This window comes from Nomascus leucogenys, chromosome 3 (assembly GCF_006542625.1).
Source record: "Nomascus leucogenys isolate Asia chromosome 3, Asia_NLE_v1, whole genome shotgun sequence".
NCBI classification, from domain to species: Eukaryota; Metazoa; Chordata; class Mammalia; order Primates; family Hylobatidae; genus Nomascus; species Nomascus leucogenys.
The window spans coordinates 71980522-72003436 of record NC_044383.1 but is presented as its reverse complement, the minus strand read 5'-3'; the positions used below and the strand labels follow the sequence as shown (position 1 = coordinate 72003436).

General features: G+C 42.0%; 1 protein-coding gene across 1 annotated transcript in view; it reads right to left on the bottom strand.

Moving 5' to 3' along the window:
• The window catches only part of NT5E (5'-nucleotidase ecto), a 42711-nt gene that overhangs the window by 9759 nt on the left and 10037 nt on the right, over positions 1-22915 (bottom strand). The window contains exons 2-3 of the mRNA XM_003258300.4: positions 16077-16299; positions 11948-12136 (exon numbers count right to left, since the gene is read on the bottom strand). Coding sequence (XP_003258348.1) covers positions 11948-12136; positions 16077-16299 — 412 coding nt within the window. The remainder of the gene's footprint in view (positions 1-11947; positions 12137-16076; positions 16300-22915) is intronic.

The following is a 22915-nucleotide window of genomic DNA, read 5'->3' as shown; positions in this document are numbered from 1 at the left end:
CAGCCTCTGTCAGTTCCTCTGATTACAGATGCTTGGGCGGTGCAATTCCCCAAATGTCCACAAGGTGGCGGAGAACGCCCCTCCCAGGGAGAGAAAGCACTAGTTGCAGATATCAGGAGTCTGTCAGTTTCCTGGAAACCGAAGAGCTAGGCAAGCCTGATCTTTTTTTGGCCTTTATCTTTCTGCCTTCCGTAGAAATATCTGAGCTTAAAAAGAATGTAAAAGTTAGGAATCCAGTAATCCGGTCAGATGCCTCAGCATGCACTATGCAAATAGGAGCCAGCAATCTCAGCTCCAGAAAACATTCATTCATTTGGAAAGACCTCCATGATCCTCTTATCGTTGGCATATTAAATGGGCTTAATCAGGAACAATAAGGAAGATGCTAACCATGCAGTGGGGGCGATAGCTGGTCTAGTTTGGCTAATCTCTGCCTCCTCCACAGCTGAGCCCTTTCTGCTCCCCTTCAACTCGGCAGTCCCAGGAAACCACTGACACAGAAACCAGTCCAGGGCTTCACATTTTCCCACCATTCCATGCTGTTCAGCTGAAGATGTTCGTGCCCAGAATATTTTTTCCACAAAGAGCTACACATCTGTCTTTAGAAACCTGACTTGTCATCTTGGCAGGAAAGAAGATGTTCACCAGAACTCTGTTCCAGTCATCTAGCCAAGAATTCATTCAGGAACCAAACCCAACGGGGCCGTGGAGTTGTGGACTGACATCTGGAGTTTATAAAGTCTGCATTTCCCAGCATGGAGTGGGTGCTTGAAGGACTATGTCCTGGGAGCCAAGGAATGCGGTGAACCTAAGTGTGGGTCTGGACAATTGCCCTTCTCGTGTCACATGGTAATAGACAGAAGTGCCAGGGAGCAGCCTTTTCTTTCTCTTTCTCTCTCTCTTTATTTTTTTTCTTTCTTCCACCTTCCCTCCCTCCCTCTTTTCCTTTTTTCCCTCCTTCCTGCCTCTTTTTTCTTTCTTTCTTTCAACAGGGCCTCATTCTGTTGCCCAGGCTAGAGTTCAGTGGTCTCCAGTTCCTGGGCTCAAGCAGTCCTCTCACCTTGGCCTCCAAAAGTGCTGGGTTTATAGGCATGAGCCACCCACCTGGCCTGATGTGGTTTTCAATGGACTGAAGTATAAAATGTTGTAAGGCAGTCCATGCTATGATTTTAACACAAGAACTGGCTTAAGAATTCCTGAATTGGGACCACATAAGAGGACTGGATAAAAAGGATTGGTAATTAGGTTATTTCAAATGATTGCTTCTAAGGGACTTGACTCTTTCTTTTAAATTACTTAGAAGTGCACACTCCCTGGATGCTCCTTTTATCTGTCTACTTCTCTACACTTCCTCAAGCAAGCTAGTCTTGACCACTACTGTCTTGTGCCTAGGTTACTGTGACAGCTTCCTAGTCTCTGTAGGTCTCTTCTATGCTTCTTTCTATTCCAGTCTCCACACAGCAGCCTGAGTGATCTTTCTAAAACATAAATATGATCATGCACTTCCTGTTTTTAGATATTTCAAAAACATTAACAGTTTTAACATGAATATCCTAACCTATAAGACCTACATGATGTGGCCCTTTCTTATCATGCCAGCTTCATCTAGAACATTCAGTCTGCCCTTCAGCATTCTTAGCATCTTCTCATTCCTAGACCACACGCACGTGCCCAGGAACCTTATGGAGTAAAGTGCTTCTGAAGCCAGAGGGCTACATGTGAATTAGTTACATCTTTTTACTTCTTCTTTATTCATCTGTAAAGTGGAAAAAAAGTAAAATCACCTACCTTACAGAGTTATTGTGGGGATTAAAGAAGTTAATGCAGCAAGTGAAGCCTGACTCGACTCAAGGGAAATGCTTAATAAAGATTAACAGTGATTATTGACCATGGTAACTCCTGGACATCTTTCTGATCTTCGCCCTAATGTTAGTCCATCAGGGAAACGCTCACTGATGATTCTCTAGACTTGGCCAAGTCCTCCTTTCATGCGCTCTCACAGCATCTTGTGCTTTTCCTTTCATACCATGCTTTGTAATTATATATAATATGATTTATTTGCATAATTATATATTTTTTAAAAATCCGATCAGGGCCAGTATCTCTTTCAAGACATTTAGTTCCCTGAGGGCAGGGGCAGCTATGTCTCTAAGATTTGCCTAGCATGTGGTAGGTGCTAGATAAATGTTTGTTGAATGACAACTTAAGGAGTTTAGCAAACACCTTTCTATGGATCATACCTGATTATGATGCTTTCCCTGTGGTGGAATCTTGTAGAAGCCAGCGATGCCTGAGTGCCAGCCCTCTACCCCAGGTCCCCTCAATTCAATGTCCTCAACTATGCAGCTGGGTGGGAGCTAGTGAAGAGGAACCTGAACTGGGAGTTGGGATACAGAAGAATGGGTTTTGCTACTAGCTCAGTTTCAGTCTGGTTTCTGGACCATGGGAGAGACATTTAGTCCCTGGGGCCTAATTTTATTTTCTAAATTTGTAAAACCAAAGATTTGATTAGTGGTTTAAATCAATAGTTTTTTTTTTTTAAGCTATTAGTATCTTTAACACACAAAAAATCCTTTGTGGCAAGGCAAGCCAATAAAGCAGGAAAGCTGAGTTCCTCAGGCTGTACACCGGTAGAGCTGGAACCCAGGACTAGGTTCCTGCCACCAGAGCCCCTCAGAGCACAGCACAGAAACTTCTGGCCTAGAAGTCCCCTGCACCCAGTCCCTCCAGCTGTCCAGTCAGGCCCGGCTGCTGTCTCTGCTTCTGCTAGTCTAGGAGCACCTTCAGGTGACCAGGACAGAGCACGCTCTCCAGTCATCACAGCCCATTCAAGAGGTGTCCAGCAACCAGAGGAGCAACCACTGTCTCTTCAGTCATCTGTACCAAACCATAATGCACAAGCTGTCATGTCAACTTTAGGGAATTTGAGGGGTCAGATACTGTTATCTATGCCCAGACTATGTCACTCTGCACATGCTTCAATTTACTGCTCAAATTCTTGCCTCTGGCCTTTCAGTGATGACCCAGGAAGTCTAAAAGAGATTATGCATCTTCTGGTAGTATCCAGAGTGGGCACAAAGCCCTCATGAAATGCAATCCAGGTTATCTGCTTGTACCCAAGCCTGACAGGCTGGGCAAAGCAGGGAACCCTGTAGGTAGGGAACAGTTCACCACACATTTAGTCACTCATTCAACAGATCTTCACAGAGCTCCAGTGAGTGCCCAGTGTTTTGGATCTCCACCGCCTAGCAGGACCAGGCCCATGGTCTGGTGCATCACCTTTTGGAATGGCTGCTCCATGAATACAGAGTAGGGAAAGCGAGCAAATACTTAGCTTTCTGCCAGCCTCTTCTCTTCACATGGAATCTGGCCATCTCCATGGCTCAGCATCATTCCAGATATTAGGATTCCTATTCACTTCTTACATTATAGAACAGGCTTCTATACAGCAATGTTTAAAAATAAGAAAACAAAAATCATCAAAACACAGCTACCTTCTGGTTCTATCCCTATGGCCTATTAAAATGCAGTGGCCAAAAGAATGGGGTGGAGAGAGAGAGAGATTAATTTTCATCTTGGCATGCCCGTGTAGTTCCATTACTGGTGTTCTTTTCAGAAGTAACAACTTTATTTCTTGAGATTAAAAAGGAGGTAACTGTGACCATACATTGATATACTCCTTATATATACGCATTTGGCCAGAGGTCTTCCTACAGTGGTCATCTACTGCTGTGTGAAAGGCTGTGTGTAGTTGGTGAGTGGTTTGAATGACCGGTTCCCTTGAGTCATTCCTTCTCATCATGCTAGTGCGCAATGCAGTGTGGAGTACTTCAGATAAAGCTTAGAACCTGGAAGTCATCTGGAATGGACGGCCAAAGCTCTGGTTCCAAATCATGACAGAGTACTTGGAGAGTGTCTTACAGATGAGCAGTCATGAATTCCTAGCCATAAATGTTTCTTGGCCTGGGGGAAACATATACTGAGGACAAGAGAAATGAGTGAAGAATACCTAGGCTGCTTGGGTTAAACCACTGCATTCCTGGTTTCTTATCGTTTAAAAGTAAGAAGATACATTTAGTCATTTTGTGAATGTAGCTTAGATTCTCAAATTTAGGATATCTTATTTTTTTTATTTAACAAAAATATGTATTACAGTTCAAGTTTAGGATTAGTGGTTAATTTTATAGGGTTTAGAGGGACTTTAAAAATTTGTTATAAAAATAAAACTAGCATTACAGAATATTTGGCAAATGCAGAAGAAAAAAATTATTCATAGTCCTACCGCCTTATGACCAATATAATTTCTGTGAATTAATATGTATGAGAAGCAAGGAGGGGAAATTGGTGTTGGAATACATTTTAAGGAGAAACCATTTTGTTCAGTGAAATACCTGTATTAGAGTTCTTCAGATAGGATATATCCTACTGGTTTCTATTTCTCTAGCTCTCTCTCTCTTTCTCTCTCTCAATACTATATATATAGAGAGAGATAATACATGAGCAGAACTGGGCCCTAGAACATAGTAGGGCTAAGATAAATATGTCAGTTCTCTAATATTCTCTCTCTCTATATATATATATATAATATATATATTTAGCAGATCAAATATGTCTAATATAGACATATTTATATATTCTGTTCATATATTATCTCACTTAATCTCCACAACTCTCTAAGGTAGCCCTCTCACTGTCACCATTTTAAAAAAAGAAAGCTGATGCTCAGAGTGGTTGAGTAACTTGTCCAAAGTCAGACAGCTAGTGGTGGCTAAGCCTGAGAGGAAACCAGTTCTTCAAGTTTAAAGCACTTTCCAAAACCCCATGCCACTTCTCAGTGAAAGCTGGAGAAATGAGATCCTTTGCAGAAGACCATCAAGCAGAAAAGTTAAGGAAACACAAACTTCAGTCCTGGTAAGAGATTCGTATCTATGAGTGGGCTTAAGACTTCACAGTGGCTGGCCATCACCTTTCCTTATAATTCAACCCTGCCAAATGACCTTGGACTGCCATTTGTTCTGTAGTCATTCTTTTTAGATTTTGGTTTTGGATAGTCTCACTTCATCTTGGAAAGCAGTTTCATGAGACAGCTAAAATGGATCAGTGTTATGTGGCTGCAAAAATTACAAACCAGAAGGCTCTGGCTTTGCTCTATAAAGAAAGCAAGTGCTCAGGCTGGGCCATGGCCAGAAGTTTACTGAAAGGACCCAAGTGGGTGACCACCAGTACAAATAAGTCCTTGCGCTTACCACATTCAAAAAGACCAGGAAAGCAAAGTCCTTTTTTTTTTTTTTTTTTTTTTTGAGACAAGGTCTCTGTCTGTCACACAGGCTGGAGTGCAGTGGTGTAATCATAGCTCACTGCAGCCTCAAACTCCTGGGCTCAAGTGATGCTCCTGCCTGAGCCTCCCAAAGCACTGGAATTGCAAACACTGGGATTGCCAACATGCCCAACCACACTCAGTCAGGAAATTATCTTTGAAGCTACCACCCACACCTCTGCCCCTTGGTTGATTCTCCCACATCACTTAATAAACACAGATGTCAGCAGTTCTTATCAAATGCCCAAAGGAAATGGTTCTTTGTTGAGGAGTGTTTCCCTGTCTTGTGAATGTTGTAAGTAATAAGATTGTTTTCTTGTTCTAAAAGGCAAGATTATCTCAACTGCAAGGATGAAAATTAATGGAGAGATGAATAATGATTGTAAACACCAACAACAGTCTCCCACCCTCTTTACTTATTCTTATTACAGCAGGGATGCAGCCATCCCATCAGACTATGCACCAGCCTGATGGCAGCATGAAGAAAACGCAGCAGGTGCTTGTAGTCTGTTTTAGTTATAATTACATTGCAAGCTCCATTTGTTTTAAGAGCAAAATTCTGTGGTCATTAAAATTATTTCTTTAGATACATGAAAAGTTTTGAATTTTATATTCAATATGTGTGCCTAAATCCAGAAGCAATGGAAATTAGATACTTAATTAAAAAAAACTGATCAATCAAATAAAGAAATCTTACTTTTTAAAGAAGTTGCACTTGTTAACATTCATTTAACAATACTGGACACCTGCCTTCCATGTGTCAGCCTCGACACAGTCAAGGGTGTAACAGACACTTCCAGGCTAGCAAGGAGAGAAGTGAAGCCTGCTGGACTGGGAGGGAAAGAGGAATTCAAAAGACTTGAGGTTTCATAAGGCTGAAGGTGAGCTCTAAAAAAATAAGGGAGTGAGAAAGATTTATGGATAGGAGGCCTGTGATAAGAGAGTTGGGGAGTGGAGGCAGGGAAATACTAGGTAGAAAAGGGTGGGGTCCCTGGCAATGGCTCCACCCTCAAGCCTGGACCCATGGCCCAAAGTGAGAACTTTATGTCCCCGTTTTGCTGCCTGAATGTTGCCTTTTCCAAAATCACCCTGGCCGGCCCTGCTCCCCATCCTGTCCCCATAAAAACCCCAGGATCCACTGGCAGTGGAGTGGCAGAGAAGGAGAGAAGAGAAGAAGCAGTTTGACATTGGTGAAAAGCAGCTTGACTTCAGAGGGATGGCTTGACGGTAGGACCTCGGAGAAGAGTTCAGCCAGGGATGGCCTAACTCCAGGGGGAGACTACCTTCCCACTCCCTCCCCTTTCCAGCTCCCCGTCCCACTGGGAGCCATTTTCATCAGCAATAAAATTCTCCACATTCACCATCTTCAATTTGTTCATGCAAGCTGATTCTTCCTGGATGCTGAACAAGAGTTCAGGATACAGAGGGCTGTCACATTGAGCTGTTAAACACTTAAGCTGTCCACAGAGAGCAAAGCTAAAAGAGCACACTGTAACACATGCCCTCTGGGGCTCCAGGGGTCACAGATACTCACCTAGATGCTGCCACAGGGCTGCACAGAGTTCTACTCCTGCCAGCACCCAGAAGCACTTGTGCCACCCTCTGCACCCACTCACCTATGTGCTCTCCCTCCCGTGAGGAGTTGAGAGCTGCAAGATGAGTAAACAAGACAGCCCCTTCATGAGTCTCACGAAGGGGTCAAGGGAACTATCCCATTTCAGTTTTGGACATGGAGAAATTCTGGAGATAATCAAGCCTCAGCCTGTGGCCCCAGAAGTGAAGTTGCTGAAATGGAGTGGAGGTGTCAGTCACCGGGTTGAGGAGATCAAAGGACTCTGAACTTTGGGTATTGGATCAACTACCCACATGGACACTCTGCCAGGTGAAGGCAGGAGCTGGAGTGGAGAAGAAGACAAGAAATTGGGTGCTAAATTCTCAGTGACGTGGCACATTGCTTGGAGGTGATTAGATGAGAGTGATAAGACGGGGGACAGATGGTCTGAGCCTCAAAGGAGTTAGAGGAATAATTAAGTTCATATCAGTAGCCTAACGAAAGTATGAGGCATTCTACCAAATTTTTTTTTATTTCCCCAAATCCTGAAAAGTAAGCTTTCAGGCTCTGTGTATGGATGACTTTCTAGATAACAGGATGTTAGAATGGGAGGGATAACAGAATTAACAATTCGAATCCCTTTAACTTGCGGCTATAGAAACTGGTGCTTATATTCAGCCAAGGCCACAGCTAGCCAGATTGATTTGCGGAATCCAAAACTCAGTTAAAATATTGGGAGGCAAACAGAGAAACAGCATCTTTGGAGTCCCTTCAAGGACAGCACAGAGAATAGAGTCCCCTGGTGTACCTGCTGCAGGTTTCAACCTGTGCTCATTTTACTACTTTTTTCTCTAAAGGAAGCAACATGGACCAGTTCGTGACTCTAGGATTTAACTGCTTTAGAGAAAGCATTTGCATTTTAGCTCTTATCTTTGTAACTTTATCATTTCGTAAGCCTCGTAGAGGGAAGTTCCATCCTCTTCACTCTGATGTTAGACTGGTCAGCCAATGCTAGGGTTAACTGCATATGCACGGTACTTGGAAAGGAAAGAAACTGGAATAACTTCCAACATTTGGAAGGGATCCATTCATGCACTGTTTTAGTCATGCCTTATTTGAAGCTGAGTTTTAAAAAAATATGAGCAAGCTACAATACAATAAAATTAATGTAATGGGTGGTAACCAGCATTTAAAAAATCAAATAACAGAACAGAAAATATGAGGGTGCAATCCATGAGCTTTGGAAAGGTTTTCTTCCATGTGTGTTTGTATATTGGATACTGTGTGTGCAGAAATGGTTCTCAGTAAGATTTAAAATTCCAAGGGATGTATTATTTTAACTGTATTTTTATTAACTAATCATATTTATCAGATTCATTATTTTAATGTCATTCTAACTCCATAAAATTATTCAGCAGAGTTGTTTTCTTAAGGCCAGGAAAGTTTATTTAAACAGGCAAATATGCCTCATCCCTATTGTGTCCTGGAATTATCTTCAATGTTTTTGTTGTTGTTGCTGTTGTTGAGACAGGGTTTCACTCTGTCACTCATACTGCAGTTCAGTGGAGCGATCATAGCTCATTGCATCCTCAACCTCCCCGATTCAAGCAATTCTCCCACCTCGGCCTCCTGAGTAGGTGGGACTACAGGCATATGCCCCTATACTTGGCTAATTTTTAAAAATTTTTTTGTAGATATGGGATCTCCCTATCTTGCCCAGGCTGGTCTCGAACTCCTGGGCTCAAGCAATTCTTCTGCCTCAGCCTCCCAAAATTCTGGGATTATAGGCATGAGCTGCTGTGCCCAGACACCGTTAATTGTTAAGTTCGCTCATCAAAACGGTGAGTATGAAAAGTGAAGATTTTCATCAGAACAAGTTTAATCTTGGTAAGCAATCATGAAAAGTGAAGATTTTCATCAGAACAAGTTTAATCTTGGTAAGCAATCATGAAACGTGAAGCAATCATGAAATGACTGAGTCTTAGTTATCTCAGTTTTCTCAGAGACTGTAATTATTTACTTCAAGATTTACAGATAAGCAAACTCTAATTTTTATCCTCAAATCTTTCTTTCATCCAGTCTTTCATCATTAACTAAATTTATCTACTTAGCAAAGGCTCATACAGTTGGCTGTCTCTATCTGTGGGTTTTGCATTGTTAGATTCAGCCAACCATGAACAAAAAATATTTTCTAAAAAAAGGATGGTTTTATCTGTACTGAACATATAAAGATATTTTTTCTTGTCTTTGCTCCCTAAACAATACAGTATAACAACTATTTACATATCATTTACATTGTATCAAGTATTATAAGTAATCTAGAGATGACTTAAAGTATATGTGAGGATGTGCACAGGTCCTATGCAAATGCTACACCATTTATATAAGGGACTTGAGCAACCACGGATTTTGGTATCCACGGGAAGTCCTAGAACCAATCCCCCACAGATACTAAGGCATGACTGTACTGTTATGGGAACAAAGGACAGGCTACAGAAATAATGGGAAGCTGGGCATGGTCTCCCAATCTTTTCAGGTCTATCAGGGCACACTCATTGATGGACACACACCACAGGCTATGAATGACTAATTGTTGCTGTAAGACAGCATTGATTAAGATGGTGTAAAGAAAAGTCAAGAGGAACACAGGAATGTTCACATCTGAATGAAGGGATGAAACTCCTTTGAGTGTTCATGCATTATTTTGGTCATGTCCCATTTAAAGCTGAGTTTTTAGAAACATGGATTAGCTATAGTACAAGAAAATCAATTTAATGAGTGGTAACTGGCATTAAATGAATAAAACAGTAAAACAGAAAAGTCGGGGTGCATTCCATGTGCTTTGTGAAAGTTTTCTTTCACTTGTATGTGTGTGTGCTTTTGCGCATTTGTATGTGAATGCACACACACATATATGTTTGTGTGTTTTGGCTCCCTGTCTAAAATGTTCTTACTACGGGTCACAGTTTAAACATTTTGAAACCATTATTCTAAAGGAAGAAGGGGGAGGAGACATATCTAGCTCCTACTGTGTGTCCAACAGTGCTGACACTGCCTCAGAGAAAAGCTAAGGTTTGGGTTTTCACAGGTCTTATCCAGTGAGCCAGCACATAACTAAAATAAGAACAGCTAACATACTAGGCCCTGTGCTAAGGCCATTTACCCATACATTCATTACACATATTAAGTCACAGTGACCCTTTGCAATAGGTACTCTTGTTACCACCTTCATTCCACAGATGAGGGTAATCAGGCATTGAAAGGACCCCACCATTAGTGGTAGAGTCAGAAGGACTTCATTGAGTCTTCACCCCTACCCAGTGCTTCCCAATGACCTGATCCAGTTATTTCCTAGTCTTGGCACTCTTAGTTCATTTAACCCTCATGGAGTTGTTGAAGCTGTTTGATTGTAAGTTATCCATGCTAATAATGTCCAGTGCTATTTGTCATCCTCATCACATTTATGGATTGTCTGCTATGTGCCTGGGGCTGTTCTCGACATCTTATATACATCTTTTCCCATGGAACAATATTTATCATTCTTAAGAGTAACGTAAGTGCCTAATCTATTTTAGTCTTATCTGTCAAAAAAAAAAAAAAAGCCCTACTACTGGTCATAACCCATAAACTGATTTCACAACCTCTCAGTTTAACTCGGTTTGAAATTATTCCTTAGCCTGTGTTTACCAAGAAGTAAAATATCTGTGAAGGAATTTAATTAGCACACATTCATACTGGTATTTTCTTAAGTGAGGGCCAACTTTAGTTGGTGAGTTATGATTTTGACTGACATATTTTTATAAGCAGGCAACCTCTATGACACTGCATACCAGAATATAGCTATTTATAGTTTATAAACTGCTCTCACATATTTGTACATCTCATATAATTTTCACAGTAACGTGGAACTTTGAGCATGATCATCCCCTATTTTGAAGCTAAGCTAGCAGATTCAGAGATGCTAAGTGACCTGCTCATTCAAGTGAATTAGGAATGGGGACTTTTGACCCAATATTGTGTTTCTTTCCTTTTTCTAATTTATATCTTGCTTTCTGATTGCAAAAGTAACATGCATTCATTATTTGAAAATACTCCAAAATACTAGAAAGAAAATAAAAATTATTTTCTTAGTGATAATCCCTTTTAATGTTTTTGGGTATTTCCTTCTTATTGTTTGGGGTATTTTGAGTTTTGCTTTTATCAAAATAGCATGGTCTTTGACAGTCCACATAAGGATGGTAGAAGCAGGAGCCTCTTCAAGGGGAGGGCTGTTCCCACGCCAAAACCTTCCTTGCGAATGCTGATAGACAGAAGAACTGTTTACCAGTCTCTTCTTCCTTTCCTTGGGCATACTTCAAAGATCTATGCAGTGCAAGGTGGGGGAAGTGGGAAAGGTGGAACCAGATTCAAAAGTTTTGGGACATTATAGGTTTAAAGTGGAAAAATCATAAAAGAGTTATTCTAATGAAAACTACTTAACACCAATCTGAGAGAGAAAAAAAGAGAGTGGTGGGGGTAGTCAGGTAGTGGGTAGGAAGAGTGCATGCTCTCCTGAGGACCCAGGGTCATGTGGCTTCCAGGATACTTATATTCCTAGTCTGCAGCAGAGTTAGGACTCACACTCAGAGTTCCAGCTTCTGCCACCTGTGCAACCTACAAATCAAATCCATCTTGAGTTATAAAGGCCCTTATTTACATTATTTTGTTTATGCTTAAAGTTTTTATATGACATGGTGCTTTTTGATAAGAATCTATCATAAATGACTTGGTTGGGGCTCAATAGTCTTTTTGTTTTACATATGTATGGTATATATATGTTTTATACATATTTTATGTCATATATTTATCACATACATAAATATATGGAATTGACTTATCATGAAACCAATAAATTCTTAGTAATGTTTGTAAGATTTACACATGTTCCCATTTAATGTATATTACATATATAATATATTATAGATCATATAATATACATTACATATTAAATAGTAAAAAGAATGATAAGTTACAAAGGCAAAAGAGACAAAGTACTTATCTGGACATCCTGGCCTGTGCAATCCTTTTGAAACAATTACCTGTGTAAAGAAATGTGTTGGAGTGTCCTCCCACCACGACGTCCACACCTCTCACTTTCTGAGCGATGAGTTTATCCATTTCAAAACCCGAATGTCCCAGTGCAATAATTTTGTTCACATTTAGAGTTTTTAACTTATCTACTTCAGGTTGTAATGCAGTGATTTCATCTTCAAACACTAAATTTGTCCCTAAGGAACAAAACAAATAAAATGGATATTTATAACAATTTTTATTATATTACTTATTATACATATTAACATGCAGAGGTTAAACACCTTAATTTAGTAAAGCTCAAGAGTCAGTAAAACCAAAACATATTTATTCATTAAATACAAAACCCCTAAGAAGTAAATAAAAATTCAAAGCAATATCCTCGTTACATTCACTTTATGTTGTATTAGTTTAAGGTTGTGGATATTGTTTTGCTTGAACTTGGTTGCAAACTGTGGGGAGGCTTCAGATATTGTTTTATATATTTGTACATCTCAACTTCTACAATACCAATGCAGAAAATGCCTAAGCACTTAAGCATGATATACAAAACAGTATTAGCAACTCCAAGATGTTGGTTGGAAACTTGGGATAATCAGTGTTCAAACTTCAAGCTGTCAGGAAGTATTCCTTGAATGCCTATTTTAACACGGCAGTTGATAACTTTGTCTTGTTCTCTTTAACGCCAGCAGGCCAGGCACAGTGGCTCACGCTTGTAATCTCAGTACTTTGGGAGGCTGCAGCAGGCAGATCCCTTGATGCCAGGAGTTTGAGACCAGCCCAGGCAAAATGGCAAAACCCTGTCTCTACTAAAAATACAAAAATTAGTCAGGCGTGGAAGCAAATGCCAGGTACTTGAGAGGCTGAGGCAAGAGAATGTCTTGAACCTGCCAGATGGAGGCTGCAATGAACCGAGACCATACCACTGCACTCCAGCCTGGGCAACAAGAGCAAGACTCTGCCTCAAAAATATATATAAATAAATAAATAATGCCAGCATTAGAGCATTATTGATCTCTGTGTTAATCATGGGGGCCTCATCTAAATGTTGCTGGCACTGGGATTGTGTACGTTCTTCTCTGGGTGCTTATTACTGCACATAGTGGTAACAAACGATAGCCTTTTGTTATCAATAGTCAAGCATGGCTCTCACTGTGCAACCCAGGTGCTCTGTGTGCGGCAAGGCAACTGGTTCTTCCAGCTGGCTCTGTAGCCACACTTGAGCAAGCTTTGAGGTTTTATGGCTATCACTGGCATGAAGATGAACTGCAAATACAGACATGCTGCCCTGAAGTCATGTCTGGTACTCTGTGACTAGGGAGTCCTCCAGTAGGTCCAGACTCTCTTATGCTGATTTCTAAGAACTAACACTAAACAAGGAGAGGAGAGTGGGAGAATGACATCTCATTAAAAGCTTTCAAAATGCAGGAGTCTGCAAACTCCAGTTTGAAAAGTACTAATCCAAAGAGTAACAAGACTTATTAGAAATGCATCCCTTGTTCCACTGTGATGTTTAGGAATGTCTGTGTGCTTCAGCAGGGGAACTCCTGAATCCTTAACATTAGCCAACTCCATAAGTGCAAATTATCATGGAAGATAATTCATGGCTGACATCACAGCCAGGGACGCCCCAGAATGACAACCTAATAATTAGCAGCTCACAGATGTGTTGGACTGGTAAGGTTGTCAGTAACTCATAGGCAATGTTGAAAAATCAAGAGTTGTAGTTTTGCCACCGTTGTCTATCATGAGAACATCAAGGACAATCTGATTCCTGTTGGTTGCCCCAAGAAGCCCAGGGCTCCCCGTTGACCCTCAGTGCTATGTTGCCTTCTATGTGAGCCTTTCCTTGAGCATCTCTTTGAAACAACAAGGTGCACCTTCCCCCATGCTGCACTTGCCATTCCCCTCCTGCTTAATTCTTCTCCACGGCCTTACCACCTTCTGACCCAACAAACCATTTGCTCATTTATTGATTCCCCCACTGAATATGTAAGCTCCAGTGGGCAACTTTTTTTTTTTTGGTCAGTATCCCTGGTGCCTAAAACAGTGCCTGGCACACAGACAGGTACCCAGGAGAATGACTGAATGTCGAGAGTATGCTACCATCTTTTGCTTAAAGTATGGCTGCCAAGAAGGAAAAAAAAAATCAGAGAAATGCCTCGGAGGACAAAGGAATGTATTCCTCTATTATATCAGAACCTCACAGGACCAGGCATCCCATATATACAAAGCACGGGTTATATTTCAAGATGTCATGAGGAGAGTTGTATTACAGGTATTTCATGATCTAGCTAAAATAAATTAGATTAAATGTGCTAGAAATACAAGTTATACCCCTGTGGGTGCCCAGGCCACTAGGACTGGGAGAACTGGGCTTGATTAGGGTCAAAGAACTGTAGGAAGAACCCACACCAGGCTGCTGGGCCTGTAGTCTTGGAAGAAGCAGTGCTCCTGGAAACATTCTATTCCACCCCATCCCTTCCCCCCACATTGGGCCCTGCAAAATGCAGCCCTCTCTTCCAGCAGCTGCTGGAAACAGCAATGTCACTTTGGATCCCCTCTCTGTTACAGCCTGGTAAAGGGGTGTTCAGAGTCCCAGCTGGGGCAGTTTGATTTCTGGAGCTGCTGTGCCTTTCCACCAAGACCTGCACCTCCTACCTCCTTATGGGTGCCTTTTAAAGAAGGGACAATGCTTTCCTCCAAATCTAGCCCTACAATCTAGCCCTGACCCAACTTTCTAGCTTCTCCTAGTCAGAACCCATGCTCCAGGAAATGGAACTATTTGCTGTTCTGTGACTGTGGCCCCTATACCTTCCTGCTCTCATGTATTCATCACAGCAATGCTTCCTGAGGACTTATCATATGCCAGGCACTGTGCATAGTCCACTGGGCAATAGTGAGACAGCAGAGGTTGCTGCCCCCATGGAGCCTGCATCCTAGCATGTGACTCTGACCTCACTTCTGGAATGTCCTGTGCCCCAGGGATGTTTTACACAGCTCTCAAGGGGACCAAGGAGGTTCTTCAGCAAGTAAACCTGACCCCAGGGTGGGGTTGGGGGGTTCTTTAACAAGTCCTCTCACTCTTCTCACTGACCACTCCAGCCCCAGCCGCTCCACCCTGCCTCCATCTCTGCCTCTATGCCAGCTGCAGGACCCGCTCGCTGCTCTCAGCAAACACAGCTGACTTTTCTGTTGTTGTTTCCAATGGCCTGGACTTATTTATTTTATAATAACAACAACAATAAATATATATTTTTGAATTGCCAGTTATATGTCCTTTATCAGTTAGTTCTTAATGAAAACTCATGTTTCTAGATAACCCTAGCTACTAGTTTCCCTTTTTTTCTTCAAATATGGAAACACATTTAATTTGGATACTTTAAAGAAAATGTCATTTTTGTTCTCATTGCCAAAGTATTTCAAAAAGTGTTCTTATAAAGTGCCTCAAAATAGTTTCTTGAAGGATCTTAAGATTATATATGTGTGTGTGTCTTATATGTATGTATGTGTATGTGTCAATTATGTATGTGTATGTCTTAAGATTATATAAATTATATGTACATATGTGTATATATGTCTATAAATGTATATACATACACTTATATATGTCCATATATATCATAAGACCACTATATATATTTCCCAGAAAGTCAGATACAAGAATGTCATTAAAACGAGATGAATAATGAAAAGCGAGAAAGGTGAGTTAGGTGGACATGTAATAATCATCCTAGAAAAGGAGCGATAAGGTAAACTGAGGTAAAACCCTGGCTCTTTGCTCATGGCTCCACAGGAGAAGGGCAGTGAGTTTTGAGGCGCTCATTCTCTAGTAAATGAATCTGTACTGTTTAGCACTGGCTATAAATTGTCTCCTCTTCCCAATTTGAAAGCACTGAATTAGACAAAGATACTGTTTTTGTCAACAAAGAAGTTCACTGAGCAGAGGAGGACATCTCTCTAAGAAGTATCTTGGAACAACAGCATCGAATTTACCAGATTGCTTTTATCAGTGTTATTCTAGTGCACTATTTACCCAGTTGTTCCTACTTTTATCTACAGGCCATAAATATAATGCCAAGCTGTGATTTAGGGCATCTATTTTCAAGCATTGAGTGCTATAAAAGTAGAAAATACCTGGATTTGAGAGAAAAGGGGTTTCTTTGGAAGTGTATCCAACGATTCCCACAACTTCATCACCAACAGGAAGAACTTTATATGGCAAATAAAGTCCTGATATTTGAGAGGCTAGTGGCCCCTTTGCTTTAATGTTTGCACTCAGAATTGGAAATTTGGCCTCTTTGAGGAGTGGCTCGATTAGTCCTTCTACACCATTATCAAATTCATGATTTCCCAGTGCCTAGATAAAACAGAAAAGAGAAAAAGAATTACGTACTTTAAAAACATAACATTAGTCCAGTATTTCCCAAAACTGACTAAGCTCTATGAGATATATTCCATGATTTTGTGTCCTCCTCACCTGGGTCAGGCCCAGGAACATTCAGATCATCATATTGGTTGAGAATTGCTACCCAGGTGTCACACCACCTAATAAAGGTGGTTTGCCAATGTGCATACACAACACCTGGAGAGCTGGCCAGGATCCACTGTCCCACCATCTCAGATCGGGGGCAGGTTCGAATGTTCACATTTACCAGCCTCTGCCCAATTTTTCCCTGTTGTTTTTCTCTCATAAACCCACATTTCAGACCCCATGATTCAAGCCACGATCTGCTGGAGAGAATGATTAACATCAGCAGGACTTTAGCAAAAGGCAACCTGAAATGTATGGTTGGCAGAGACCAAAGACCTCCTTCCTCATTTCATCTCCTCGGTCATCATTCACCTAGGTTCCCACAATTGCTTCTTCCCAAGCACTCCTGTGGTCCTCTAATTCTTCTGGGAAGATGAAGATCCTCAATAGCAGGCAGGAGCTAGCGTCTCCATGTGTTCCAGTGTGGCTCTGGCTTCCTTCTCCAGTCAGCTCTGGGCACCCTTTGCTCCAGTCCCAGCAGTTTCACATCTGGGGAAGAACTCCATGGTGAAATGATTATGTGACCTTCAGCAGGTTCTGAACCTGCTCCCAGCTCAGGGCTTCAGGGGGAGCAGGGATGGTGACAAGCAATCCTTGTTTCCCACCTTCTTATCTCTCTCCCATTCCTCACTGGTTGAGGAGTGGCTGCTGGGTACAAAACTACCCATTGTCTGTCATTGTGCAGCTCCCCGTAGTGAGTTGGGGGTTGGGGGGGAGTGGGGGGAATCCATGCAGAGGCCCCACTGACAAAGCATGACATGTCAGCTGGCTTCCCGGAAAACCTTCCTCTCCTTCCTCCATTGGCCTCCTGGATACACCCATCTCCTCTGGCCCCCTGCCTACCTGCTCTGGCTGCCAAGGCTGGTTTGCTAACTTAGTACTTAAACCAGCAAATCTCAGACTTTCTAAATACCACATCCAGTTTCGTTTCACTTTGCGGGTCATCTAGGAACAGGCATGAAGTGCTGGCTGGTGACCCGTCCATTTAAATGAGGGCCCTGTGCACTCTCTTACAGCCTCACCCTCTTCCTTCCTTGCTCATTCCACACTCTGTAATGGCATGTTAGCAGGGTCTTTCTTTTATATCAGTCTCCTGACTATATAAGTGCTCCTGGGCCACCAGGCCCTGCCACCTCTCCTGCTCAGTGCTGTCCCCCTCCTTGGCACGCAGGCATTCACTGAGTACCTGTGCCTCCAAGGGTTGTGTATACATCCTCATGTGAATGTGTTTATGCAGAGAAAGCAGCACAATGTGTTTACATTCCTACATATTTGTCTCCCCTATTAAATTCAGAATTTCTAAATTTGCCTTTTCCCCCGTCTCTCATGATCTACTCATTTTTACCTCTTCCTGTTATCTAATTAACTTTCCTCTTAAAAGCTGATCTGGTCTTACAGGTTCTTGCAGGCTTGGGTAATTGTTATTTTTTCCTTCTATTCTTAGAATGTTATGATTTTTTTTCCTATGGTGAAATAAGTCTCCCTTGTTATAGTACAATAACTTTCTTGCTTAACTATAAACTTATTTTGTTTTTAATGAATGTTTCTACAGTTCTTCAAGAAAGACTATCCAACTTGTTAGCCACCTTGCAGTTTAACAGCAACATTATATTCCTAGCACTTGGCAATAACTGAAGTTATAGTTTTCATTGATTTGTTTGATGCCTTCTCCACCTCCCCATCCTGACTTGAGCCTATTCCTCCTGAAAGTAGTGACTTTGACTGTCTTTTCACCTCTCTTGCCCCATGGGGAGAGGAGCCCCTGATTCATGGTGCTCAGTGTGGTGGGATGGACTGAGTAAATGATCTCATTCCTACTCATACCTTCAACTGTAAACTGAAAATCTCTAGCCCTGACTTTTCTCCTGACGTCTAGATCTGTATGTCAACTGCCATGCGTCATTTCCTCCCAATGTCTCAAAAGTGCCCCAAGCTTACCAGGCTCAAAGCACCTTCCCTGTGACTCACAGTCTTGGCCCAAGATGCCAGTCAATAAAGCCAGAAACCCTGGTGCGTTGGAGTCCCGCCCTCTCCCCTCTCCCTCACCATCACTTCCTCTGGCATCCCTCTCCCTTAAATGCTCCAGTTTCCATCCACCTATTGTTGCTGCCTTGGTGTGCTCCTGGACTACCACAGCCTCCTAACTGGGTTTCCAGCTATTCTCGTTTCTTTCGCTAAACCATTCTTTATATTGCTGCCAGAAAAATTTTTCTCAAATGCAAACCTGACCTTGGCACTCTCCACCTTAGGTCTCTACAGAGGCACAGCCTTTATGATAGAAGTAAACACCCTAAGCAGGGTCCATGGGGCTCTTAGGGATCTGGTTTTGCCTTCCCCTCCAGCCTCATTCCTGACACCCACCACATAAAGTGTGACGAAACAAGGCAGGGGTAGCTCTCTCCCAGGCTCCTCCCGCTCCTCAGCAGTGACCCAGGGCGCATCTCAGAACCGCAGTTTCCTCTGGAAGGGCAGTGAATGAATAAAATAAAAGCAGTTAAGGAAACGAGTCAGCATTGAGTCAGCACTTGCCACATGCCAGCGTCATGGAAAGTGAGTTTGCATAGAGTACAGAAAATCTGATTTCATGCTGTGAGAGTGGTACTCTTACTGCGCTCATTTTACTGATGAGAAAATCTGAGATCTAGAGAAGTTAAACAAATTGTTGAAGATCACACAATTTGTAAGTGGGAGCTGGGACTAGAACCACTTCGGTTTGATTCCAAAGTTCTTAACCTCTGTATTTGGCTGTACGTTTGTATAAAGCCTAGCCCACACAAAGCACTAAAAAAAAAAAAAAAAAAAAAAAAAAAAAAAAAAAATTCCTAACTACTTGCACAGCAAATGTATCCCTTGCACTACCACAGTGCAAGTAGTTAGTACTACCACGGCAGGGATTCACTGTTGAATGAATAAATGAATGAAAGAATTACTAACAAGTTTCTTTCTTCTGTACATAGCTAACTTTTCCACAGAAATTAATGCAGACAAATTCCTTTGTAAATACTTATTTTCTTTAGAAACTTGTATTTTCATCTGACTTCCTTCTACCAGTTTTTCTTCTATTGCACTTACGAGAACTCAGTGATTCCTAAGCTCTTCAGGATCATGCTACTCACCTCAGTACACCAAGTTCCCACCACACCGAGGCATACTTCAGGCACTCAAAAAATCTTGTAAATACATTGATCTAGTTTATTCATTTCTGTTATTTTTGATTAATAACATGAAAACATCTCAGGAAAAGACGCCCAAGAAAAGAACATAGAGCAGTGAAATACAGGGGATCGTAACAGAGCAGATAATCTTATTGACCTTTTTTGGTCCTCTCTGAACGTTCCCATGTAACTTTCCTTATGTGTTCCTGTACATTTTTTGTAGCTAAACTGTTACTTGCCACTTATTGTTTAACCATCAGTTTAGGTATGTGATTTCCATGACCCTAAATCATATCTTTTTTTATTTGTATAAATGTATGGGGTACCTAAATCATGTTCTGATGCTCTTTCTCTCTTGTTCTGTTGCTTTCCAAACATTTCATTACTAAGATTGAGCTCATTCATTCACGAACCCTATTCCTTCACTAATTCTAGCCCTATGACATCTTGTATATGTTTACTAAAAACACTAAACTTCACCAAATGCACTTTTCTGTAATTTAAGAGAGCAAAGCCCAGCAAAATGATCTTCAGTATCTCCAACAGCAAAATCATAGAAATATAATGTGAGCATCTGGCCCACCCCCAGCTCCTCACCCCCACCACTTTCTTTATGTAGGAGAAAGCCTAAAACACTATTTTTAAAAAAAGAATTGATGATCTTATATGAAAGAAACTTTCCACACTCACACAGAACAATTAACAAACTCTCAAAAAATTGTTTCATTCACAAACAAGTGCCAGTAAGGTATTAGTAGAAATATAAAGGTAACTCGTAAATTAAAACACAGAAATGAAAACAAGAAAACCTGGGCAATTGTCCAGAGAGGGCTACTGGAGTGCCAGGCTGTGAATTGTGAAGCTGTTGGCTAAGCTTTTCACCTGTTTCCAAGCAACTTGTTTTCTCACTTTACAACGAAGACATTGCTTAACTACTTTTTACCAATTTTGTTTCAAATCCTGACTTCTGAAAAGTTTTAATGGTTCACACACCAAATCATACCAAAATGGAGCCCATTTAAAACTAGCAGGATGAGTGAGTAGCTTTATTAATCATTCAGTAATCATCTGCTGGGCACTGGTGCCAGAGCTCACCTGGTGTCACAGAGAACATAGGGTCAATCTGATGTATGAACAGACAGCCACAATGGACAGATGGTTAGAGACATGTGTGCAAGGTACAGCTGATACACCAGAGACAGACGTCTGCAGTAGAGGTGTTATGGAGAGACCTCAAAGATGTCACACCTTGAACTGTGTCATAAGCAGCTCATGTCATCCGGGTGATTTGGTGCTCCTGGAACTGAGGGCACCTGAAAATCTGGCAGAAAAAAAAATGATGCTGCTAAGAGCATTGCTGGGAGATCAGGGAGGGTCTGCATGGTGTCCAAGGAATCAGGGCTTTCATTTTGAGGGAAGTGGGAAGCCTTGAAGAGAAAGTAGGGCTGCAGGCAGTCTGGGGGTGCTTGGAAAGCTCAGTCTGGCAGCCTGCAGTGAATGGATGGGAGCTGCACGAGCCTGGTGGTGAAGAGACTGGCAAGAAGACACCTCTCCCGCAGGGGAGAGATGACACGGCAAGTGGGGCAGTGGGAATGTGGTGGGGAGGTGACACTGAGGGGACAGTGCAGGAGTGGAAGCCACAGGAATATTCAGCTGGCTGGGCATGAGGGCACGGGCAGGGGAGAGGATGGGGCTTCTGGTGTTTCACTGCTCCTCTGTGCATTTCCAACAGGAACCATATGCATCCTCACAAGTGTCTCGCTCACAGTGTCACTGGAGCTAAGCGCCCTTCTCTGCTGGTGGTTGGCCTGGCAGGATAGGGAGGAGTGGGGAGCTAAGGGGAGATTGGGGGCAGAAGGAGCAGTTAACCCCAAACTCTCTAGACAACTCCACAAAGTGACTCTTGAAACAGAAGAGAGAGGGGTGCTAGGCCTCTACCCCACCTGTCCCCTGCCATCTCTCAGTGTCTTAACTCATTTTGCCTGGTTTCAAGCTAGGCAGGACCGAAATGGGGGTGGGAGTTGGGGTGTCATCTCAACCTTTGGAAAAAGCCTAACTGACTGTTAGCTCTTGGAATAAAAATTATGCTGCAGGTTGAGGCAAACTAACCAATGATGCTGTACCAGGGTCTCGTCAGAGCTGGGCCATGGTGATCTCACAGCTTTATATATCTGGAGACACTCATTTCCCAGTTAAGAAAGCAGCCTCTGTCTCAGGTGCAACCTAACTGCCTCTTGGCCTGTGAGGCTTTTCCAGCCTTCAGGGCTTTGTGGCTTGCTTGCTTTTTGTGGCTCAATTTCCTGCTAAAGTTATCACCGTGGCTGTTGTGTTCATTTGTCAGAGGCTTTCAAAACAGAAGTCTTTACTATTTTGGTACCCCAGGCCAGAAAGACTGTGTTTTGTAAACTTTTTTTCCATTACAACACACATAGAAAATGATGAGACTTGTACAGAATTCAAGGTCACATGGATGGGGCTGCCAGGGGCAACTGGACAAGGGGCTGAAGGACCAAAAACTCCAGCCTCAGGATTTAACTCTGTCTCTTTCTGCCTCCCCCCAATTATTTATTTGTTCATTCATTCATTAAATATTTACCAAATATTTCTCCTGTGTTAGATACATTTTAAATGGTTATAGGGATCAATTAATGCATATTATTTAATTATTTAATAACAGGGAGAGGAACTGCTTTGATCAATCAATTCTAACTGGGGAGATCAGGAAGTGGGAGATTTCTCTATAAAAATAAAATGTTCCAGAATAGTAAGAGGCCTTCATGGAAGATGGCTGGATGTCCACTGACCTCTGTGTCTCCTCCTGCAGACAATGCAGACCAACGTCCTGCAGGCCAGGGTCAAGTCTGAGGCCTCCATCCTGGTTCCTGTGTTAGCCACCATCTCTGACCTGCTCTCACACCACGTGTTTTCATTCCTCTTGCTCTCATCCCAGGAGTGTTCTCATGATTTCTTTCATTCACCCATTTACTCAATACCAACGGGAGCATTCATTTACAGGTGAAAAGAGTAAATGGAGAAGTGGCAGCTCTTCCTTGGAAGAGCTTTGGGAAAAAAACATAGAAGTTGGCACATGGCCTCAGGACAGTGTGGTTACGCAGCAGAGTTTCAGTGTGACTGCTAAATTCAGTTGCAGATTCCATCCACATTGCGTGTGGGTAAAATGTGATAAAGAGAAAAGTCAGAAGGATTCTTCCCTCTTTATTTAAAAGTATTACCTCTACCATTTGTTACTTGCTAAAGATATATTTTACTGTTGTGAAAAAACCAAT